The sequence below is a fragment of the Phasianus colchicus genome, chromosome 19 (genome assembly GCF_987193195.1).
Source record: "Phasianus colchicus chromosome 19, bPhaCol1.hap1.1, whole genome shotgun sequence".
Classification (NCBI taxonomy): domain Eukaryota; kingdom Metazoa; phylum Chordata; class Aves; order Galliformes; family Phasianidae; genus Phasianus; species Phasianus colchicus.
The window spans coordinates 10,830,361-10,854,785 of record NC_143454.1 but is presented as its reverse complement, the minus strand read 5'-3'; the positions used below and the strand labels follow the sequence as shown (position 1 = coordinate 10,854,785).

Sequence of the window (24,425 nt, the reverse complement as noted above, 5' to 3'; positions counted from 1 at the left end):
AAAGAAGCAAACAAAAAGTCAAAAACGTCAACATAAACACTTCAGTGCTTCAAAGCCTTCCTGGGAGCTTTGTTGAATTCCTGTTTTCAGCCATTGCTGATGCCAACCTTCAGCTGAACAGGGGGAACTGATAGTAAGCACGGCCTGAAGTTTGCTCAGATTGTGCTGGATAGGTTATAAAACAAATAGTAATTTTGATGTTATCTAATATTTAAGTGCATATGTAAGTGCTTTGCAGGGTTAGTTCTCCTGTTTCTGAGTGAGAAAGAGAAATTACTGTAAATATTCATGCTGCTCACCTTTTCCGTTCATCTCAGAGGTGAACTGGCTTGTGAAAATAATAGAGAGGTCTGTTATGTTCTCAGGTGTTACTTCTGCCACGTGCTGTAGCTTCAGAGGTGGACACCTCCTCAGCCTGAAAGGGGCTGGTGCTTTTGTGCTGAAACAGGGCTTAACTGCCAGCCTGCCTTCCTTAGGTAGCACCAGTTGACAGCTGTGTTTCAAGCACCTCAGGAAACAGCCACCAGGAAATACATCAGCTTTCAGAGTGCCTGTATTTATTTCCTCCTGAGTAGAAAACTGTGATTGTGGGACAGAAAGGTGAAAATTATATATTTTCCTGGTAAAATATTTTCTTTTCAAGATCTTTTTCTGTTGTAACTATGAAGTAAATGCAAGCGTTTAGTTAGCTAGCATTCATTCTTAAATAGACGTGGAATGAGAGACGAAGGAAAAATGGAGATTATTTCTCAGATTGTTGCAGGAGCTTTATTATTGTCATCAGCTTCAGGCCATCAGAAAGTTGCTTGTTCTCAGTGCACAAATTGAGTATGAATATTAGATCATAAACCATATCTGAGAGCTGTTCCCTTATTCCCCTGTTCATACTCAAATAATAACGACGTGGGAGTACGAAGCAGGTCTATGAGGGATGGCAAAATGAAGTGCTTGGGATTTTGGCTCAACTTAAGCACAGGCACTGAGCGGGAAAAATACCATTTTCCCTCTTACAGATATCCTTCAGGTGTCGGTTCTGCAGGATCCTGGTTTTATTACATCAATCACGAGCAGCTTAAGGCTTCCAAAAACATAGTCACAGACAGATGTTGAGCCTGTCTGGGGATTAGAAATATCCTCTTCCATTAAGTATAAATTAACTTAATCACCAGGTATGAAAGATAAGCAGCATAAACATCATTCCCTGAAGCTTTCATTTAAATTAAAATTCTATTTAAAACTAGGCTTGTATTTTCTATGACTTGATCCCCCTTCAAAGAGATTATATCTGCTGTAAATTTTTACAGTGACAGAGTGACAGAAATTAATGTATTGGGGGCAGTGATGTTCTCTATAATTTAACTTCTGCTGCTTGTCGTCTTTTGAAAAGAGGGATGATTGGCTTATTTTTAAATAATAATTGGTCTCTACTCTGAAAAAATAAGAAAGCAATAAAACTGCCTGGCACCCATTTGCTACAGAATGAAAGCAAAGCCACATGACTTAACAGCAGCGTAATCATCAGCAGTGTTATTCTGTGTGTGTGTAGAATTCACCTGCTTTAATAGGAGGATTACTGCTGATAGAATGCAGTGGCGCGGCTGCTTTCTGCTCCGTTGGATGGCAGGGTAAAGCTCCTTTGCTACCTTAGCATAATTGTGGCTGCTTTCTAAGAACAGTTTTCCTATGGGAAGAAATCCCCTGGGGCGTCCAGTTTTCTGTTTAAACGTTTATTTATTTATTTTGCCTCTTCTACAGTAAGACCCTCGGTGCTCTAATTTAATGCTGGATTCAATACACGGCATAGAAGTGCCTTAAAAGCAAATAGCAAAATGAAATAAATCTATCAGGAGTAATGAAAACGAAACACTTTCTTCAAAGGCAGTTAGCAGGGGGTGCTTCTAAACAAAAGATGCTGATTTCTCACACAAGGTGCAGTCAGACTGCAACTTCTTGCTGTCACATCCTGTGAGTGCTGGTCGTCTCTCTGTGTTAATAAAAGTAATCGGATTAGTTCATAGAAGTCAGTTCACTAATGGTTGATATCACAGAGGCACTGTTCTGTTGTTGACTGTTTCCTAAATGGTTTAATGGTGTGAATGCACACGCAGGAACGCGTTCACACCTGTAGCCTCCAGTGACACGTATCAGTTTCTTGGGGGAGATCTGCATACAATGGTGATAAGTGGGTGGATAGACAGATTTGTCATGGAAATCTTCTGTGCTTATAACTTTGCTAATGTAGTCCTTGCTTTGAGAGGAGAGGCTCAGCAGAGGGAATTAATTATGGCTTCAGAATCCAGAACAGAGTGTTTTCCTCTATTAGGTAAGCTGTAGTCGGTTGATTTAAAAAAAAAAAAAAATTGCTTAGTTTTCACTTCTTACAGTGCTATAAATGTTAAATGTATCAAGCAAGCATTCTTAGAGCTCTGCTGTTCCAATTGTTGCCCGATTTTGTTCTGAGCTGGACAGCCAAAATTTCTGTGCAAGCGTACAAAATGTTGTGAATGCTGCAGCCTTTAATTAGTGGTTGCAAATTTGTTTGTCCCTTAGCAACTTGTATTTGCATAAAGATTAAGGCCAGTCAAAATGAAAGGGATATGACATAGATGGAGAAAACATTAATAAGTTAGTGCTCATGCATAAAAGATAAGTAGTCTTGGATGTTGTTTTCATAAGCTTTCTTAAAATTGCAGTTCTTTTTTAAAGATGCAGTTAATATTTTCTCCACTGTTGGTAATTTCTAAGGAAAGATCTGTTGTGAGCTGCAGAATTAGAGAAATTAATGTATTGAGGTCAGACGTGAGTATGGAAATTAAGCCTTGCTATTATTCCGTATGGCACCAGAAGCATTACCTTATATTTGACCTTTCATTCATTCAGCCCGACTCCGCTGTGTCAGTCAGAACAATGAATTCTGAGGAGCAGCTTTAAATTGCAGGTCTCAGCTTTCTTCTCCTCCCCTTGCCTGCTGGAGAGCCCAGGAGGAAGGAGCCAATAGAGAAAGTCTCTGCAGGTTTCTCTTTCTACAGATTTGTTCTGAATTTTGGAGTTTCTGGTCCCTTCCCCACAGCTCCACCGCAGCACAGGCATTGTGCAGGTTTTCAGAGGAACAGGCAAAGCATGTGAACCTTGTGTGCTGTGCAGGGGCTCCAGATGGAGTCCTGAATGAGACAGTCTAAGATGCCACTTAGAAATTGTATTCTGGAGTAAGAAAGAACTGGGTAGTAAATATTATGTAGAGGCTTTGTAGTGACGTGAAGTTCTATGAATGTTATAAAGAGAGTAGTTCTGCATTTTCCATTTGACTGATGAATTAATGATAGAAATGGACTTGAAAACCCCTGTTAAATTAAATATTTGCTGCTGTAATACCTTGAACTATATTTTTGCTCTTTGTAGCTGTACTGAGAGTGCTTCTGCCCATCTTTGACTGGCTGACCCTTGGGCAGTTATGTCATCCAGTTTGCCCCTAAGGTGTGTAGATGGCAGCTGAGATACAGAAGAAAATGTAATATGCATTGCAAGCAAGTGTAAATTATCACCAAGGCAAAAAAAAACCTCCAAAACATTGTGCACTGTTTCCTGGCAAAAATGTGCAGATTACAGTAAAATTCTGTTTCTGTAGATACTGAGTCTGGCTATAATATATCTAGCTTGGCAGTTTTGCTTAATTAGTTGAGACCACACAGAGATTGGGTGCACACAATTCTGTTGACTTGACATGCAGAAAATAAACTTTTATTGAAGTACTGTCTGTGGAAGCAGTGGAGGACTGCACTCTGGATATGGGCTGTGTAAATGCCTGCAGTTAAGGTAACTGTGGACAGGGGAGTCTATGTATCAATTCAGTGTCATTGACAGGGAGAGGATCTGATGCAGGCGTGATTCTGAAGGTCTCAGTTTTATTAAAAGCACTTCTGAAAAGTGATCCCATGCTTTACAGCACTGAAATAGCCTCTGCATGCTTTTCATTGTTTGCTTTCCTGACACCCATATGGGTTCAAAGCTTTTCCTCCAAATTCACGTGGATTGCTGTGGCTGGCTTTGACATTCAGCATACTCATATCGTGTTGATGAGGAGCTTTGATCGCTTGCAGAGGAGTGTGAGTGCTTGGATCAGATATCGAACAGGATGTCTGCCCAGTGCTTTTGGCAGGGACAGGAATGGGAGAGAAGAAACAAGATAAGAAATGTGGGTTATCCACACAGGAATGTGATTTGATTGACCCCCCCTGTTGTAGTGGAGGAAAAAAACCCCAACATACTGGTGAAAGCCAGTAGTAGATTGCAAAGATTTTCTGATGCTAAAAAGCCCTCTGGTATTGGCTTAGGAACTCGTTACATGTCTAACTCTGTTTCTGCATGTGCTTTTCTCTACCCTAAATGTCCAGGGATCGTGCGCATATAGGATGCTTTCAGTCAACGCAGGGCAGAAGATAACACTGCCAGTTTAAATTTCCCAGCCAAAAGCTGTTGTTCCACCTCTGTGCTAGAACAGAACGTTTCCCTAGATCATAATAAGCTGCTAAGTTAACATTTGTGATTTGGTGGAGACAGTGCATTTAAAAATCGTACACAGGTGTCCCATCCCACCTCTCTATATAATGAGCTGTGTCTGTCTCCAGCGCTGCTCAGGGGATGTGAGGGAGATGAATTCCACAAACGTTATTTTGGAAAGTGGGTGGGTTTTCTGTGAGGCTCCTCATTTCCCAGGAGCAGCGTCTGGAATATTGGTTACCTTCATTTATTACTGCTGAACTCTTCTTTTGGAGATCAGATGGAAAAGCAGAAGGCTGGAGAACTAAACCACTGTATTTCCTCAGGTGCTGCAGGGACAGCTGTTGCAGCAGGAATCTGAGGCTGACCTCACTTATGTAGCCATTCACTATTGTAGCTTATTTTGTGCCAAAATGTCAACTGAAATCAGCCCTGAATCATGCTCTGCCAATGAATTTTCAGGTGCATCTTCGATCTCCCAGTCAGAAGTTTCAGTGACTTATTTGAGGGCCCAAACTGAGGTGCATGCGAAGAATTCCAGACGTGCAGGTGAGGCCTGAGCTGGAGCTGTGCTGCTGGAGCCCTGCAGCCTCTGCCGAGGGATGGGAAGGACTTCCACGATGCCGTCCTTCAGTATTTTCTGTTTGAAAGGAAAAATAAAATCTCATCTGCTCTCCCAGTATCTTTTAAAGGAAAGTTTTATATTTTTAACTGAAATCACCAATTAATGAATAATGTACAATCCAAAATACTCCTGAATTTACGATTAGGAAGCTTTCAGGATTTCTCTGAACAGCAGCGCACGACTACAATTCCACAGAGGCTTAATTAAATGAGAGTTATGTTACAGGCATAACCTTCTCTCTTACCGAGTACACGGTTTCCCATGTGCTCATGGCCTGGTTCAACTGGCTGAAAATGTGAATTAAAATTCATCAGCAGACCTAGGATTAAAAATAGTGGCAGCACACTTGTTCTCTTGGCTGAACACACGGTCGCTCTCTTGGCCTCCAGAAGGCACTCAGTGGCAGTGAAATTGCCATCCGGTCACACATGAGAAGGAATGAAACTAAGAACGTGTAATTTTTGTCCTTAGTTAAGCAAATGTCAGTGTAACGTTACCTTTCTACTTTGCTATTTGCTGCTATTTGCAGCAGAGGAGTGTTACTGAACAACCATCTACCTTACCTAAACTGTTTATTTTTTAAAGGCTTAGAATTTCTTGTCTTGCCAAAAAATGGTCACAATTACAGGTACTCAGCGATGACATCCAGCAGAGGTTCCCCATGCTGAGCACACCTGGGGTCGGACGTTGGTGAGCTGCTCTCGTCTATAGGGGGAAGGCATAAGTTCAAAACCTGGATTATAAGAGGGTCCAAAAGTAGACTCCAAAAGTGGCTTTTAGAAATTAGATCTCACAATAGAATTCAGACTTTTTTCTGCAGTTACTAATTAGTTTTTCCTGTAAGTGGTCTTTACTTTCAAGTATCCTGGAAGAAGACGCAGTGTGTCGGTGGATCAGTGTCCTGGCCCCAGGATGGGTGTAACTGGGCTGAGGAAGTTTGCCTCCAAGTATCAAAGTGGAAAGTACAGCCTTACTATAGCTTTGGCTGGATAATTTTACAGTGTTGTGGTTGGATGATAACTATGTTGTTTGGTGCTCTCTGCTCCAAAAGAACTTTATGAAGGACACTAAATCTGTTCAGGAACACAAAAGATCAACGTGGTAGAAGCACTAGTTTTTTAGTGCCCGGTGTGAATTATACTTATTCCTGATGATATGTACTTAGAAAAACGATGGGGAAGAAAATGAAAATGTGTGTATGCTTCGTGGGTGCCAAGCAATTACCACCAGCTGTCCGACTGTGGGGACATACAGCAGTAGCAATCTTTAATTTTATCTGGGTGTGTCAGAAGCAGAAGAAATGAAACAACACGTCATGCTGAATAAACACGTAACATTAATTTCAGGGCACTGTTATCTCGATCAGCTTTATTTAGGAAATTTGGCAACAACAGTGAAGATGAAATAATGTATTTTGACAGTACTCACAAAGGATTTGAAAAGAAAAATAATGGGATTGCCCAGCCATCGTCTTCTGAGAAGTGCCAGTGTGCGCTGATGTGAACCGTGTCGCCTCCGAATGCTGTTAGAGTTTCTTTGCAAATGTATCTTAATGTGCTTTTGTTCCTCGCTTATCAGGAAATGTAGAAGCTTCTAATCGTTACTGGAAAACAAGTTTAAACGCCACTAGATTATAATAATCTCTAAGCATTTCCCATGAAACGCTCCATGAAATGTCATGATATTCGATTTTTAATCTCAACTTGCTGACTGTAACTGTGTGCTGGTGTTTCTGGTGGCTCCTTGTCTGTGTGAGCCACATTAGTCTGTTACCTTCTGAAAGGTCGAACGTTCTGCTCATTATTCTTTATATACTCCTGTAGTGTGATTTCTGCTTTAGAGAACTTCAGTATTTATGTAAGATCATAAATTATTGTGAAAAATCTCATAAAATAATGCTTTGTAATTAAAAAAAAAAAATGCAGAAAGAACATGTTGAGTCTTGCATGAATAAGGTTAACGTAGGATATGGTTATTTTACATGCTACAGATCTCAGACTTCAGAGCACGTGTCAGAAACAAGAGAGGATCTACTGGATGCAGGGCCAGCAGATGGACCGGAATACGAGACCAGCAAAAGCACAGAGGCTGGCCTACCCTCCCTTTGTCTCAAGCAAGTGTTCCCAAAGTATGCTAAGCAGTTTAATTATCTGCGCCTTGTGGACAGAGTGGCTGCGTTGTTCATCCGATTTCTTGGTGTCAAAGGGACAACAAAATTGGGGCCAACAGGTTTCCGGACATTTATAAGGTGAGTAACGTGCTTTATTTAGGAATGGCATAAGGTGTAATAGAAAAGCTAGAAACTCAAGGTCCTGCTGGGCAGTACTGCTGTCACTGAGCTCTTGTTGGATAAGAGCAGGCCCTAGCAGTGGCAGGCTTTGAGCTGGTAGGTTCAGTGGTGCCTTCTAAAGGAACTTTTCCCCTGAAGTTCATTGAACCACTGCGTGTTTAAAAAAAAAAAAATCCAACGATGCCTGACCTAAGAAACCACGTCCAATAGAAATGTGGGTCTCTTTCCTACAGCAGATCACTGATACTTTGGGAGATACTATTTGCAGTCCTGGTCAGCATGTCACATTCTCACAGCTGTATTCCTGAGATTTACTAGAAACATGACAATTGAAATTGGGTCACTAGTGCTCTGATTGCTAGCTGTGGGGCATAGCCATCGGCCCCAGGCCAAAGCAGAGGATTTCAAATGTCAGTTACTGATGCACTGCACACTAAGGATTTACATCATGAAATTGCAACTTACAGTGGCAAGGAACTCAATTTATGTATTTTTTTCACATGCTTTATTTTTGCGGGATTTTTTTCATTCTATCTTTTATGGATGTATCTCTTCAAGTCATGGTACAAATATCTCATTTTCTGTCTTTCATTGACAATGACAAAAGAAATCAGCAGCAGCTGCGGATGTACTCTTAAAATACAAATTCTGTTTCTATGCAGATGCATTTAGCATTCAGGAATGAATATAAACAATCTGATTTATACAAATAACAGATATATAAGTACTGAAGGCATCTGCTCTATCTGCGGATCGGTGCAGGATGTTTTCTAGTTCTGTATTCTCTGTTGTTTAGTCGAGCCTTAATTTGGCACTTGTCAGATGAACACAGTATAAACGCCAACATTTTCTTTTAATAATACTAAAATAAATTGTCATATCTCAATGAAATAGACTTTGCAGTTTCCTCACGTGTGTTAAAATAAACTTTTTAATGCTGGCAAATGTTTTCTTTACTTTTCACCAGGCGATCCACACCAACTGCAGAGCCTTTCTGAAATGCCCTCTTTATTGCTCTTTTCAGGTTGTGTGATATATTCCCTCTCATTTTTTCAAGAGTGAAATGGTACACAACTGTGATTTGCCTGCAGATGTGTGTGGGCAGGTGGTTTCAAAGACTATCTGCCCAAATTTTTGTTCCCCTTCAGTAATTTCTTCGTTCTAAAAAATAGCTTAGAAAAATAAGCAATGGTCACAGATTTTTTTTCCTGGCTGGAGCTTTTGGCCGATGCTTTGGCACATGCATTAGTTCCAGCCATGCTGCCAGGCATCTGCAATGCAGGGCAGATGGCTCATTCTCATCTACTGATCAACACTATCCTGTGGGCTCAGACCACACAAGTGTCAGATTTCCCACATTTCCTTATCACCAAATGCCTACGATCCATCCAGAGATGCTGCTGTTTTCCATGCAGTGTTCAGTAACATATAAGATAAATCTGTGAGTGTACTTAGAATACAGGGAGAATTTTCCCCACTGTCCTCTGTGTTGCTGTTGCCTGGGTTTTTATGGCTTGGAAGTTTGGAAGTAATCAGATCTTTTTTATTGTTTATCTTTAACAGAAACTGCAAGCTCAGTAACAGCAATTTCTCAATGGCTTCTGTAGATATCTTATACATTGATATCACACGAAGGTGGAACAGCATGGGAATTGATCACAAAGAATCAGGTAACGCTTTTTTGTATTTGAAGACCATGAAAATTGGTGTGGTGGTTTTTTTTTTGTAGTTTTGATAGCTTAAGCACCCCTGAAGCTTTCAGTAAAAACGATGGGAGAAAAGCACATATATCTGGGGCATGTACAACAACTCCTATCTACTTCCATGGCAGTTTGCCTGTATCTATGGAATAGATCACTCTTAGTTTTCAGTTATTTAATGGCATAAATCCTCCATAAGCCCCTTTTACACTTGTAATTTAGCATTTATAACTCTTGTTGCAGGAGAGCATTTAAAAGCATTCCCAGTGGAACTTCCAACTTAATTACAATGTAAGAAGATCTGTCCTTATTGGAGTTGCTTACATGGTCTAGCAAAAAGTTAAACAAAAACCTATGGCAGAGCTAGAAATAAATATGATGAACTTCATTTTGATTTAATTCTGTCATTCAAACAGGTTACTCTGGGGACACAGAAAACTACCTGTATTACTTTCCAGAGAATTCCCAGTTGCCCAACTATATACTCATTTTTTTTTCCATTTTCATTGACTTTGTGCTGGCTGAGGGAAGGACAATTGATTTCTGTACAAACTCACACGGTGCTCACTATTAAATTGGCTCTTATTAAGGATGATTAGCAGTGCTTTTCCCTGCAAGCACCCCTTGTGGCAAATGATGGCTTCTGTTTGTGCATGTAAGAGCATTAGTCACTTCAGTCACTTTTAAACTTGTTTACATCCAGTGTGGGTTGTAATGTTCAATGTAAGAAAATACTCAGTATGGCTAAAAGGCTTCTATAAGAAATGAATCTACTCCACCAGGGATTCTCCTGTCCTGGGACTTCCTTTCAGCTGCTCAGAGTTCCTTGTGCACGAGGTGCCAGGCCCATACTCAGTGTGCCCCTTCCAGTGAGCAACCTCTGGCGGAAATGTGAGAGATCAGAATTTGAACTATTTACCTCTCTATTAGGAAATTGCATTTATATATGTATTTCTTGAAAATGTTAGACAAGAAAAGCAGCTCTGGGAAGCTTTTTGCTGAACAGCAGTAAGAATTCTTTAGAATTCTTAAGCCAAAAGGAAAATGTTTATTAACCTCTGATCTTACTCTCACTCCCCTGGTGATTTCCCCTGTTACCATCGCATATCTTCTTGGGTGAGCGGCTGAGTGGTTGGGAAAATGAATATAAATACATTCCTGTTAGATAGTTACACTTAAAATATTCTCTTATTATAGAAAATATCTCACTATTTAATAAGCATGTGGAGTGAACATCCCATCAATCTTCTTGGTTTCCTTTAAATATGATTACATTGATTATGGTTTTTTATCTTTATACATAGACATGAAGATTGGTTTCACATCCAAAAAAAAAAAAAAAAAAGCCCAAGCCTCTCAGACCATCCAAATCTCTTCTGTACAGATCTGACGTTACAAACTCTGTTGAGTTTACCTGTATCCAGAGGAGAATTCATCTACATTCCCTTCTGGGGCTTGTAAGACAGATTTCTCATAAATTCCTTTCAAAGGAAAACAAACTAATTGAAATGTCAGTGGTTTCTTTTGTGAGTTTGGCTCCTATCTGCTGCTCACACTAAAGGACAGGCGTTCTTAGATGTAATTAGTTTCCCTATGGTGGGAAGTGGTTATAATAGCGCTGGGTCCACACTGCTAACCCTTGGGCCCAGAGCTGACTGTGTGCAGATCAGCGGAGGAAATACATCAGAAAGTATCTCCCTGACGTTTAGAAAGGATTTCTTGCAATGAAAACCTCTTCAAACCTAATTTTTGTAAATGTATAATTTAGTCCTAAATGGCAGCACGCTATTGATGCAGCATTAGGGGACTTTAAAGTACTGGATGCTGGAGATAATACCAGGATGCCCCATTTTCTGCTGCTTAAATCAAAATTGCATTGCATGTTTACCTGAGGTTACTAAAGCAAATTATTTGCTCAAGAGAATAGGTGGTTACAAAACATCACTAAAGGGTTTCTTTTGCTGATTATTTTATGGACTTAAGTTGTTAGAGTAAGCATACTTGCTTCATATATATTTCTGAAATAATACTCACAGGTATTAATGTGGTAGACAGCACCAGGGCAGCAGAGCATTACTTCAGGGGTCTAATTTACTCACATCTTCTAAAAGCCTCCTGTGCTGCCCAGCTGAACTGATGCCCAGGCTGACTTTGGACATCAGTGTATAGAATCTTTCATCTTTTCTGCTATTTTGACATTTTAATTAAAAAAAAAAAAACAAACTCTCCCAGTTGAGGCTGACTTCAGGTATCCCTTGCAAATAATAGATCTGTAGGTCTCTTCTGCTGAAGCATCAAGAATCTCAGTTTCACAGATGTGGAGAAGTTTCCAGGTGTGTCAGTGGTGTCTAGTCAGTTTTTTTCTACAGATATGACACCTATGGGAAATTGAGTATTTGCATTTAGGATTTCAGTGTGGTTTATGTGGTTAGCTGGTATCATTTCCTTAGCAACCCCCCACTCTTCTATTGTCTTTGCATTTGGCCTGCTTCCAGCTGTAGCCCATAGAGATCTGTTGCTGTAAAACAGCGGCTTCCAACTTTGTTCATTCAGTGCTTCACGTGAGTGTCACTTACGGAGCAGGCAGTGTGGATGTTGCTAAAGGTGCTTTCTCTGCCTGCAGCTCACCGTGACTGATAAAATAATTCACTGAGCTGGCAGCTGCTGCTTTCCGATAACCCAACAGTTCTCTTGGAAGCTGTTTTACAGCCAAGATCGTAAGCGAGCCCAGCTGCAGTCTTAGTTGAGAGAAATTATACTTCAGAATGTAATTGTGATATTTAGAAAAGGTGTTCTTCCTGCAGCATCGATAAACCAATGTTGTTAGAAAAAAATACACGCAAAAAAACAAACCTCATCCTAAACTGATCTTCTTAAAGTGCATGCTCAAGCTGGGAGAGCCAATTACAACACAGGGCAGCTATAATGATTCTGCAAATGAAAAATTAAATTAGGCATTATTTTAAGGTTTTAAATATAATAATTAGAGTTAATATGCAGCCCTTCTTTCCATTGGCTGTGGTAATTTGTTATTAGGTTGATGTGATCAAAGAACACATGAAGAGTTTTGTACTGCAGTGTATGGCTTCTGCAGGGTACTCTTGTTTGTGAAGGGGCAGAGAGCTTATTATAGCAGCAGAATTTTCTGGCACTGCACCACTTTCCCTTCTTACGATTCAGTTGTTTGTTTTTCATTCAGTTGAAATAAACTTGTATTGTAGAATGCTTGAGTCTTGATTGACACGAGCCAAGACATCTAGGAGATATACAGAGAGAAAGGAGACCAACAAAATGTTCTCCTCGAAGCTCAGTATGTTAGTGTGTGTCTGATTTGCCTTCAACTTAATATTTGAGGCAACAGAAACTACAGTTGGTTGTGCATCAGTTTAATTGCACAGCACCTTGAAAGCAGTCTTTGCAGTACCAGTTTGGCTCAGGCTGCCAGGGCGCTGGTCAGGCTGGTGTTTGCAAAAGCAGAAATAGCCTCAGTGAAATTGCTGTCTGCCACACAGCCGGGGCATATGCTGTACTGGGACACTGAATGGGCCAGGTGTGTAACATGCAGACAGAACCTTGTGTTTTGGTCTTTGGTTTTTGTTTTTTTCCTCTACGTTTTTTCCACACTGTATATGGCTGCTGTTTTAAATATGTTAACTAGCACAACTTTATGTTCATACCTGGCCCATACACACTTGGTGCTGGTAGCACAGAAATGAGATATTTTTATGTTTATGTGCCATGAATCTCCTTTAAAGTCACTTTCCTTGCAGGAATGTGTTTGCAAGCCTTTGTTGAAGCTTTCTTCTGTTTGGCTCAGAAAAAATACAAGTCACTCCCTCTTCATGAGCAGGTGGCATCATTGATTGACTTCTGTGAGTATCACCTGGCTGCCCTGGATGAGAAGCGCCTGCTCTGTGGCCGAGGGGTTGTGGAGCGCCGAGGTGCAGTGGTTACCTGTCCGACAGATGGACTTGAGGTTACACCAGCTCTGCATGCACCCCTCCTAAACCGCACGGCCGCAGCTGGTAAATTTGCCGATTGTAGAAGTCATCGCTATCCTGGTGCTGTTTCACCAGGAGCAGGGAGAGACTGAGAGAACTGAGAATTAATCTCAGGTATGTATAAGCTGCAGGATGTGGAAAAGACTCTTGAATTCCTTTTTTTCTACTTATGCTCTTCAAAAAGCCAGCTGCAAGGTCCCATTCTCAAATACTGATCCTTCCTCACAATGGCTACTATTTTTTTTAACCTCTCCACTGAGCCTACAGTGCATCTCACATGAAAAATGCTTTTATTTTGAATGTGAAGACAAGGAACAAAAACATAGTGGGAAGATAACCAACATCATGGGAATTGGGTGCACTGCCTGAGAGGCACACTCATGTTGAAGAAATTACATGCCTTGAATGCACTAAATGTATCATGGATACCAATTAAGGAGCTGCAGTCGCAAATTCGAGTTGTGTGTTTTTGAAAACAAAAACCTGGGATTATCAGACTTCAGGCTTTGACACCATTATTTCAGTTGCTTGGACTGTGCTTGTTGGTATTGGTACAGATTTGCTCGTTGCCTATAGCTATGCACTTACCTTTATAAGTCAATCTTAAACCACTGAAATCATATTTCTGCTTCTACTTCTTTGTACGTGTCCTTGCCATAAGAAGTACTGTTAACTTTTTAAAGAAAAATGAGAGATGTTTATCCATTTGCTTCTGCAGAAACAATAAGATCACAGTGATTTACAGGAAAAAAAACAAACAACCAAGCTTCATTAAGTAACATTTGTTGACTTAAGTGTTGTTTTTTCTTCAAGTAGTAAGCACTAGTGCTGCAAAGAGCCTTACTGCATAAGGGCGTAAGAAGTCATCCAGGTCCAGAAGTCATCCAGGCCAGTCCGGTCACTTCAGGCTAAACTAACCGTATTCTAGGTTTGCTTATTTTCATGCTACTTTGGTGTTTGTTATCTTATTTGGACCTAGGTAACATCTAGAGTAGATGTATTTTTTTGGACTTTGCACATAATCTTCATTTTTCTTCTATCTACAACTCTCTACAACTTAGACCTATATTATTCAACAGGATATTTTGTCGAGAATGCTGGACTCCACTGGAGCTCTTTTGGAGGAGTTCTACAGAGTAATCTTATTTTTCAAGCAATGAACTGTGGGTTGCATAATCACACTCCTGGGGAGGGGGCTAAGCAGAGACAGACTGGCTGAAAAGGACACAGATAACTTGGTACATCGGTGCTGTTCAGTCAATTTTTTTCTGGTCTCATATTTTATTATGATCATGTATAATTTGATTTTCCTCCTTTATTATTTAATGTTAATAATCTACTCATGTTCTAGCGTTTGTCATACTGTCAAAAATGACAAAATATTAAGAAGGCACAATGTTTGGGCAGTTAGGTTTGGCTTAGAAAATGACCTGATCTTGATGTCTGCATCTTCCAGTGGCTGACGTACAAGAATTGTTGCCTGCCATACAGGAATCGTGTTGTCAGTGTGGAGAAAGTCCTCACACTTAATGTCAAGGACTAAATGCACACACAATATTGAGTGACTTTTTACTCTAGGAAATGTTTAGGATTTACTTTCCTGTTGTTTTGTTTTAAACAGCATGCTGTTTTCCCAAGTGGCAATCAGGAGCATGGCAATGCAACGCAGAAGTCAAGCTTGGCTTGCAGGAATCTAATACCTAGCATGTATCACAATAACAAATGTGGGAGTAGCTGCTTCTCTTTTCCTTCTTTTTCTGTAACACAAGTAAGAGCAGTAGTAGACACTTGGTTTTGTTCAGTGTTTGTAATTTTTTGTACATAATGCCACTGCCCTCTGCCTTGTTTAAGTTTCATAAGGATTATTGCAGTATGAAGATAAAATGCCAAACTCTGAGGTCTGGCAGCTGTCAGAACAAACGAAGCTGAAAGGGTCATTTTTTTTCACAGTCTCATTGTAATATATTTGAAGACATTCCCAAGTTGAAAAATGGTTACTTCTCATTTTGTGACATCTGACATTTGTCTTGCGATTGGCAGTGTGTTACTAGAAAATAGCTTACAGTTTCCCTCATCTTGTGATTGATGTCCTGTAAAGACAGAGTTATAGAAGACTAGGATTTGAAATAGTACAGATGTGAATACTTTTCTTTGGAGCTTTCAAGTAGTGCAGTCTATGCCCTAAAATACTCTCTTTCTGGCTACTACAGAAGTTACCCTGATATCAGTGGATTAAATTAGCTGTTGCATATAAAGAGCACTGGAGATCTTTATATTCTCTGGATCTCATACAGATTTTCATAACCTGTGCATACACAGGCTGATGCAGTATACTCTATTTCCTATTTAAAATATGAAGGGCCACTTGTGGAGTAGGTAAAATATTTAATTATCTGCCTCTAGTAACTCAGTGTTCATATATTTATCTAATTGAAAAATTGAATGCCATATTATTCCTGGGAGGAGGGGGGAAAGTGCAGTAAATAGGAGTGTACTTCAGAGACATCACAACAACGTCACATTTCTCTTCCCTCCCATCTAATGCAATTTCCTTGCAATATTATTTAGCATCCAAAGCAATTTCACGTAGCCCTTAAGTTAGTGGTCTGTGCAAACACAAGAAAGTGACCAGAAATACTGAATTTGGAATACGAATGCTAATGCACTGTTAATCTGTTAATCCTGAGGTAGCTTTCTAGTAGAAAAACAATGTACAAAAGGTAGGCAAGCATTTTTTAATGGCATTTTTAGTATAATCTTTTCAGAGAATAACATGGCATTCAGTATTCCATTTATGAACATATATAAACATTACATAGCAGTGAAATCTTTCTTGTTATCAGACAGATTGGGTCTGGTATTCCTCACTGAGCATAAATCCAAGTAAAACACCTGAAAATCTAAAGCAGATTTGAGGCAAATGTGTACAGAACTTCAGTCTAGTCATCCCCTGCAGGCTTGTCTCTAGCCTGAATGTGCCTATATTGGGCGACTCCTTGTTTGACTTCAGGTTATGTGAGTTGTTACTCTGCACAGAGCTCTTGTCCTCTGAATTGGCTGAAATTTGTCTTCTGCCTCTAACTTGATTTGACACTTGAAACTGAATTGCCCTCCCTGCCCAGATTGCTTTACTTGCCATGCACTCCTAGCAACTTTCTTTCAAAACCGGTTTTGAAATGGAGGTATTGAGCTAATTAGACACTTAATGCTTGCTCAGGTGTGAGACCCCAGTCCACCTGCTTCAGAGTTTGTCTTCTCAGCTACAGCTCTCCTCCCCCTTCTCTGCAGGTGCTCTCCCCATGTTTTTTTGTGTTAAGCCCATCATCAGGTGATCAGAGCCCCCCTCCAGGAGATGGAGGATGCAGCATGGAAACCTTTGTGATGAGGAGGGATCTCATACTTCTCTGATCAGAGCTTTGCCTAGTTCATTGGAAACAGGGTAGGTGCACAGTCTCATGCTCTGAGTTGGAAGGGGCTGGGGCCTCTGCAGGTGGTGTGGTGTGGCAAGGACATTGCTCCCAGCTGGGTGAGCTGTGTGATGCTGAAGCTGCCAGAGGAGCAGCTGCTGACTGGATCCTGCCTGATTTGGATCTCGGCTGCTGCTCCAGCCTGCTGTGACAGGAGCTCTAGTTTTCTTGCAACATGTCTTCCATAGCAATGTGGAGCTGCGCCCTGACCAGCTCTGTGCTTGCTTGTGCTCACAGCCCTTAAGCTTTAAAGAGGGAAGGAGCTTTATGACATCACCTCCTTACTGTTGCCAACCAAGTGACTTCTCATTCCCTGCCGGCTTTTTTGTGCATGTAACAGGAGCCTCCCCACCTGCACTGCAGTCAGTCACGGTGACAGCTCTTTGTTCCTCGCCAGCCCTGTCCGACCTTACTCTGATTTTTGTCTGATGGACAGTGACAATCTGCTTCTCAGTATTGCCTAGTTCCCTCTAATTTGTCTTCTTTTCCATCATGGTTTACGAGTTTCTTCCTAATTCCACAGTTTTGCTTTTCAGCTTGCCTAATAAAGTGATGGGTTTATTTGCCTGATTCTATTAGTTTATCTTCCTGTGTTGCTCTGCGCTGTTTTCTGGAAGACAAGTGTCTTCATTCTGAAGGTGAATCTCCCCTGCTTCATCTCTTCGGGGCACTGCCATGCATCAGTCCAAGCCTTTCCATCTGCTTTGTAAGATCGATCTCTGCAGCTTTATTAGGTTAGTGCCTGCCCTCTGCCTTCAGTCTGTCACGGAAATGGCAGTTTCCAGAGCGTGGGCTTCCTTTCTTTGAGTTTTATAGGTGATAAATGTTGGACAAATGGAACTCTTAAAATCGTGGCACCCTGACAGGGGGTTGGGACCGCCGTGTGGGGCACGGCCACGGCTGCCCCGTGCTGCTCCACAGCCCGTCCGCAGCTACGTGCTGTGTGGAAACAGCTCTTCTCTGGGTGACTGCAGGACGGGCCGCGGGTAACTTCTGTTCCGATGTTCTCTTCCTGATGCAGATTGCAGAAAGTAACTCCTGGCGGGCCCAGCTGCTGGGCGGGGCCGCGCGCCTCCCAACGGCTTCCCGCGCAGCGCCGCCTCGCGCCGCTCGCAGCCCTTCCCGCGCGGTGCGGTGCCTGTGAAGGCCGAGGCCCGCGGGCGGCGCGATGTCCCGCAAGGAGCGGCGTTGGCTGCGGCTCCACTCCCGCCCGGGTGGGGCTCGGTGCCGGCCCGGGACCGCCGCTCTGCTCTGCCGTCTGTTGCCGCTCTCAGTCGTTTAAAGCACAGCACGAAACACAACAAACGAGCCCCGTCGGGCCGCTCGGCGCGATGCCGGCACGCGCTCCCTCGCGGCGCTCTCCCGCACGGCTGCGCAGGGCGGGCCGAGGAGCTCAGCTCAGCTGCCCGGGCCGGGCGTTCATCCCGGCCGGGGTTGCAGCAGGAAGCGGCTGTGAGCGCGCAGCTGCTCCGCGCCCCGGCAGCGTCGGGACGTCCTGCGGGACGCGGCCCAAGCGGCGCGGGGCTCCGAGATCCCGGTTCCCGCAGCTCGGAGAGCCGCAGAGCAGCGCGGGCAGCCCGAGGTGAGAGCGGGGGAGAAACGCGGGCAGCTCCGTGCGGCGGGGTGCGAGCATCGGCTCTGCGGGCGGAGGGGGGCTGGGGCGGGTGTGCCTCGAGGACCACGTTGGGATCGTGGCTGCTGAATAAAGCGCATGTTAGTACTACTGAGTAGCGTGAGTGTTACGTGCTGGAGAGCTACGAGAGCAGAACGGAGGAGGTCACTCGTGGCAGTAGTTGCTGCTTTCCAGCAGTGACTTCTTCCAGGCTGAGCACACAGCGCTGCTGTGCGCCGGGCTTTTTTCCGCCTCTGAGCTCTGCCACGTGCTGAGTTGATGGAAGCTTCGCGAAGCACGGGCTGCGTTTTTACTGCAGTGCTGCGAGGCCGAGCTGTGGGGTTGGCCTGCCGGCGCCGAGGGTTGGCTGAGAGCCTGGCAGTGCTGGCACCTGGCTCTGGTGATATTGCTCAGGTTACTGCGAAACGGGTACAAATTCAGTAGTGATCCGTAAGCGCTGTTAGGAAATGCTCTGCTAACAAGCCCTGGACCGAGGGAATCCTGCAGATAAAAGGAGAAGAATCCGGTTTCCTTTTGCAGCCCGCAGCAGTGAGTGCAGGAGGCGCAGGGGCCACCAGGGTTGCTGCTCCTTGGCAGGGTGAGTGATCTTTAGTGGATCTTCAGTAGATCTTTAGAAAAGTAATTGTTTTTCCTGCCCTCTGCTCACCCGTTGCCCTCTGTTTTAATCAAAGTACTTCACTTTGTTTATTTTTCTGGAAGCTCTTGTTGTCACAGCTTTTAACTTCATAGTTTTTTCCTTTGCTTTTGCCTTTTGTCTTCCTGCTTCTCCTCCATTACTGTCATTATGAAGGAGGGGAGAACCAAACTCTCCTTTTCTGTCTCTCTATTGTGCTTATTTTTGGTGTTCAGAAATTAGACTGTTGGACTCTGTGGTTCTCCCTGATGTTACTAGTTCTGGGGAGCTGTGTCAGGGCTCACTAAGAGCTCTGAGCTTCCCCAGCTCCCTGCTGGCACTGGCAAGGAGAGACGTGGGACTGTGCAGCTCCTTCTGTCTCCTCTGGCAGAGCTTTGTTCCAGCTGTCCTTTGGGGCAGGCTGTGTAACGGGGATCTGTGGCAGGAGAGCAGCGCTGAGAGCCAGCTGCCCTGCCGTTATCTGCAGCCTTTCTGATGTGTGGCTGAGTCTGCCAGGCACCTGCTGCTGTCCAAACAGTTTTTGTGACTTCCAATTTCTGTGACAAACAGGTCTGTGCATGGTTGCCTTAGTCTGTGATATCCTTCCTTACAAGGTGGCTGTAAAAATTTATTGGTGGCACAGTCAGCAATTAAAGCTATGATTTTTATTGAGTACTGTTTCCATTTAAAAATGGATTTGGGAATAACTGCTGTCTCTGATTGAGGCCATGCATGTTTGCAGCCCTGTGCTGCCATCCCTGCAGTGGGCTCCTTGCGGCCTTTCTTGCCAGCTGCTGCCAGAAGCAAGCCTTGTGCCCATCCCTCTCGTACTGCCCTGCAGCTCGTGCCAGATGGGTCAGCTGCCTTGGGAAGGGCCAGGCCAGAGATGCTCTGTTCTTGCAGCCCTGCTGCTGGCTGTCAGCTTTATCCTCTTGTTGTATTGGTGGTCCTGCCTTGGGCCTGGGGGTCTGGGGCTTTCCTTCGTGTTGACTGGGATTGCTGGCTGTGAAGTGCTCCAGGTAATGATTTGCACCCATTTCTAATGAAAGTGTTGAGGCATTGACTAGCACTGGCCAAGCTGCTTAGCCTGATGCCTCGTTGTGCTTTGCTGTCTGGTTATGTGGGTTATTCACTTCCTGATTTAATTACTATAAAATCCTCGATAGCATTCTGCACAGTGGTTAACAGAAGTGGCTCTGACAGGCCAAGTGCAGCAGCTCGATCAGGGCCAGATACTGAGGCTGCTGCTCTTGCTGGGCCGCTGTGCTTCTTGCTGCACATTCGAGCAAGTGCAAACCTCTCAGAGCCCCAGCTGAGTCTCACTGCTCTCAGGTAATGGCTGGTTTTGTAGCTGATGCCTACTTGCAGAGGTTCCAGCTGGTGTGGCTGCTAATGCCTCTACTTGCAAGCGCATCCAGGTTCTGTTGCAAGCGCTCAGGTGTGTTCAGTAATGAGAAACCTGTTCTAAAAATGTGAGTGAGATCACTGCTGCCTCTCTTTGTGTCTAACTGCTGCTAGAGTTACTGCTTTCAGCTTTCTTTGTGTGTAGGAGAGGTGCTTATTCCTTTTTTTTTTTTTTTTTTTTTTTTTTTTTTTTTTTTTTAATGCATAGTTCAGGGAGGAGAAATCACAGTTCTCTTCTGAATCAGCTCACTTAACAGCAGAGGCTTCCAGCAGTAGCAGATCATGAGAGTGCAGAAAGGCAGGATAGCCCTGCTTGCTTGATTTGTTTCAGCAGGATAAAGACCTGAGCCCTGTGCTAGCCCTCCCCAATTGTGTGTAGCAGAGCTCATGCTTTTATTGCTGCTTTCCTTACTTTCACTTCACCGTAAGCACAGAGACAGATGCACACAAAAACAAATGAAAAAAAAACCTGCTACCCAAATAAATCCATCTGGTCCCTGTCTCAGCCTCATTTAACCTCCTCTAGAAGAGATTGCATCACATGGTGTTCAGCTGAAACCTATTACCTTGCATGCTCAAGCACATCATATTGAATTACCTTCACCTATGGGCCTGGAGTGTTTGTTAATAGCTAATGGCATCTTCTAAGTTTGAGGTGAGTTATTTGAGTATGTTTCTGTTTAATAGTGCAGCAGGGGCTGTGTATTGGTGTTTTAACCAGAGCTCAGCCCAGGGATGCAGGTGAGCTCTGCAGGAGAGGTCAGGAGGAGCTAAGTATGGGCTTGCTTCACACCTCGCGAGTGTAGCAGAGCCACACTGACCTTTCTGTGCATTCCTATTGTACCGGTGTGTTAAAGGGCAATGTGATTTGGCAGAAAATAACCCCTTGTGTGCATTCCATCTTGTTCTCAGCTATCAGAGGAGTTAGTGGTTGAGCTTAGATTCACAGTGATGCATAGTCTGCCTGGTGGCATTCAGCATCACTGCCCCATTTGTTTGGTGACATCCCAATGGGTTCACACAGCCTCTCTTTATTAGCAGAGTTTGAGCCACGCTCGGATACAGAGCTCTTATGGCTAGGTTATCAAACAGTGCAGTTTATTAAAGCAACAGAGTACAAGTTCTTTTGGATTGATGGGTATAAATGCACTCTCTACCAAGTATGTGAGATTAACCAGTCTCACCATTAACCATTGACTGATCCCAGAAGTCAGGAATGGTCTGTGTCTGACTTGTCTCTGGTGGTATCTTCCCTGACACCTCTGGCACTTACAGCAATTATTGCACAGCCACCAGCCTCAGGGAAGCAAGCATTGATCATGGGAGCAGCTTCACGTGGCTGCACATAGTGAGGGTTCTGGGAGGTATGAGTGAGTGTTGGGTGCACTGCATGCTCACAGGAGGAAGTGGGGTGATCCTGGGAGGATGGGGCCACATGGTTCCCTGTGTCTCCAGGGATTTTCTGGGAAGAGAGCTGGACTGCCATGGCTGTCCCCTGCCATTGAGGCAGTGCATCCCCTGTGCCTGAAGTGGCTCTCTGGGAGGAGTATTTTTGCAGTCCAATGACAGAAAGAAATTCACTTGTGTGAGTGCTAATTTCCTTTTTTTTTCTTTTTTCTTTTCCTACAAGTATAGTGTAGAACTGGCACAAAAATGCTGTGAAAGACAAAATCAGAAGCCAATTGTAATGATGCAGACCTGAGCAGTAGTTTTCCTTGCAGCTGCCATTGCAGGTGAAAGTTGGAATGCCCTTCACATACTCCAAGCCCAACTCCCCAGCTTATCGTTTGTAGACTGAGTTTCTGGCCTTGTGTTTGTCCTCTTCAGTCCAAGTCTCACTGTTCTCCCTTAGCTCAGAGAGATGGAGGAGGAGTATGGGTTCCAGGTAGAAAAAAATTGACTGTAATAAATCAAAAGCAATCAGCTTGGGATCTGTGTTGTTCAGGTTTACTTCTCAAAGATGTGAAAAATCAAATGGTCAGGGTTATTCAGTTATAGCTCACACCAGCAATGAGAAAATCTGATAATGTTAAGGTCCTACATCAATATTATTTATGTGACGTGGCACCGTGCTTGCTGCCGGGTAGGAAACTGCACAGATCCTACAGGTGTCCAAATCTCTCTCTCTCCCTCTCACCTCTTTTTTAATAACCGAATAACCTCGTACAGCATCTCTCTAAGATCAATAATAGTGCAGGGCACGTATTGACAAACTGGAAAACATTTTCCTCTGAGTGAAGGCAGCGTGAGTCAAACCTGAGGCTGTGAGCAGCTCTGCTGCTAATGGAGCCAGGCAGAGGTGACACGGTACGTTAAATGACAGCAGTGTGCAGCCTGCTCTCCTGACCTCCTGCTGCACCCACACTGCTAGTGGCTTTAATCTCCTTCTCTGCTAATGTTGTTTTTAATTGGTGTTTCAGGGTAGTGTTGGGGTGCTGGAGCTGGCTTCCAGTTGGGAGCCTTAGTGCTCTTCCCTGTCCTGCTATGGAACTGGGGTGATGCTGGAGGGCTCTGAGTGAGGGAGGGCTGGCAGCAGGAAGTGCTTCCCTGGTAGACATGGATAAAATAAAGTTGTAAACAGCAAGAGGAGCTGAAATAGCAACATCAATAGTTTCCAGATAATTATCTAATTAGCACAAACAAGCTTCCACTAATGACTCTTGTTCTTCCAGCCCTTTCCTTTCTGCTCGCCTGTTTTTATTGACTTCTCTGGCAGGGAGCAGCTCTGCTCCCTATCTCTAGGGCTGAGGCTTTGGAGATTTGTGTATTGGCTGCTCCAAATTGCATCTCCAATGAGCGTTTGCTCTGGGGCTTTGTCTAACACCTGTGGGATGGCTGCTTGCAGAAGAAGGGGGAGGCAAATGTGGTGTTTGGCTTCTTTTGCTAGAGGCCATGGGGAAATGGTGCTCCAGCTGCACGTCCCTCATGAAAACAAGGCCAGTGGCAACCATGCGTAGCTTTTGTGGAGTTTTACTGTTCTTTGGACAGTGAGCTTCTGGGTGCACAGTGCTGGGGAGGAGGGCAGCTTTGCCAGGGTGGTGGAGTGGGGCAAGGCTGCCTAGAGCTAAGGCTGTGCTGCTCCTGCACTGGGGTGGAGGCACTGTGGCACCACGAGCAGTGTGCAGCCTATTGATTCTGACAGAACGGAACTTGATACGGATGTGCAGGGGTGCAATTACAAGAACATTATTAATGCTGATGAGTCTTGGGCTAAAATGACTCTCCAGATTAAAAAGCTCAAGCAAACACGTTGGCAGTCCCCAGCCTCCCAGCTCCTTGTTCTGGTTGCTGATTTGCAATTCTGAGCCTCACTTCTCCCAGCCTTGCCCTTCTGACAAGCGGCGCTGCGCTCAAACCTGCTGGGAGTGGTTGCAGCCAGATGCTGGGAGGCTCCAGTGCTGAAAGCTGTCGGCGCACGGAGCTGCCTGGGTATTTTCAGCTGAGAATTGAGCTCTGCTCTGATGAAGCCGTAACAGAATGCTGAAGAGGTTTTATTCAAATCAAGGTGTTACTGACTAATCCCTCCTCGAAGCACTCTGATGCCTTGGGTTTCCTGGGCTGCTTTTTCTTTCTGAGAGATTTTCTTTCTCCTTTCTTGACCTTCAAAGCCAACAAGGTTAAACTCCATGTGTAAAAGGCTCAAACTTCCCCCAGATCATACTTCCTGTGCCCAGGTGTTCAGACTTGGGTACATAGGTGTCAGGTATGCTGTGAGATGCCTGGGAGCTCCTGCAGTTTGTGTTGGGATGGCAGCACGAACAGTTTCTGCTGCACAGGGAGGACAGGACTTTTGTTCCACACCCTTGCAGTGGCAGTGCTCCCTTCTGTGCAGCCTGTGGCCAGCACAGGGGCTGGCTGCTGGGCTCGTCCCCAGGGCAGCTGTGGTTGAGTGCAAGTGATGGTAGCAAATGCTGTGATGGAGTCAGGATGGAGCTGAGGGGAAGGTGAGTTCACAGGGAGGATTTCAGCCTTGTGGTTTTGCTGGCGTTGGTGGAGCAGGACAGAGGGAGGCAGTGCCACTGGGAGCCCATAGCCAGTACCCAGATGGGTCAGAGGTGCTGCGCATGGGAAGAGCCACAGGTATTCTCTGCGTCTCTACTCGTTTTGATGCCACCAGCCTGTCATTTCCCCTCTCTCGGAGGAGCTAATTATGGTGATGTTAATGATGCAGAGGTGCTGATGCTACCTGGGGTTT

At 44.0% G+C, this 24,425-nt stretch overlaps 1 protein-coding gene and 1 long non-coding RNA gene across 8 annotated transcripts in view; one reads left to right on the top strand and one right to left on the bottom strand.

Moving 5' to 3' along the window:
- Window positions 1-24,425, top strand: part of TTLL11 (tubulin tyrosine ligase like 11) — a 48,935-nt gene that overhangs the window by 20,184 nt on the left and 4,326 nt on the right. For 2 of the 7 annotated variants that reach the window (XM_090121091.1, XM_090121086.1), the window contains exons 7-10: window positions 7,113-7,370; window positions 8,976-9,082; window positions 12,883-13,227; window positions 14,735-14,950. In XM_090121091.1, the coding sequence (XP_089977217.1) occupies window positions 7,113-7,370; window positions 8,976-9,082; window positions 12,883-13,205 (688 nt within the window). In that variant the 3' untranslated portion in view covers window positions 13,206-13,227; window positions 14,735-14,950. The other 5 variants (XM_090121087.1, XM_031601916.2, XM_090121090.1 and 2 more) reach the window with 5 other exon arrangements.
- On the bottom strand, window positions 10,012-13,885 carry LOC149915468 (uncharacterized). Its single transcript, XR_016458762.1, has 3 exons — window positions 13,702-13,885; window positions 11,966-12,043; window positions 10,012-11,490 (listed from the first exon to the last, which is right to left on the bottom strand). It is a non-coding gene; the product is annotated as an uncharacterized LOC149915468 (long non-coding RNA).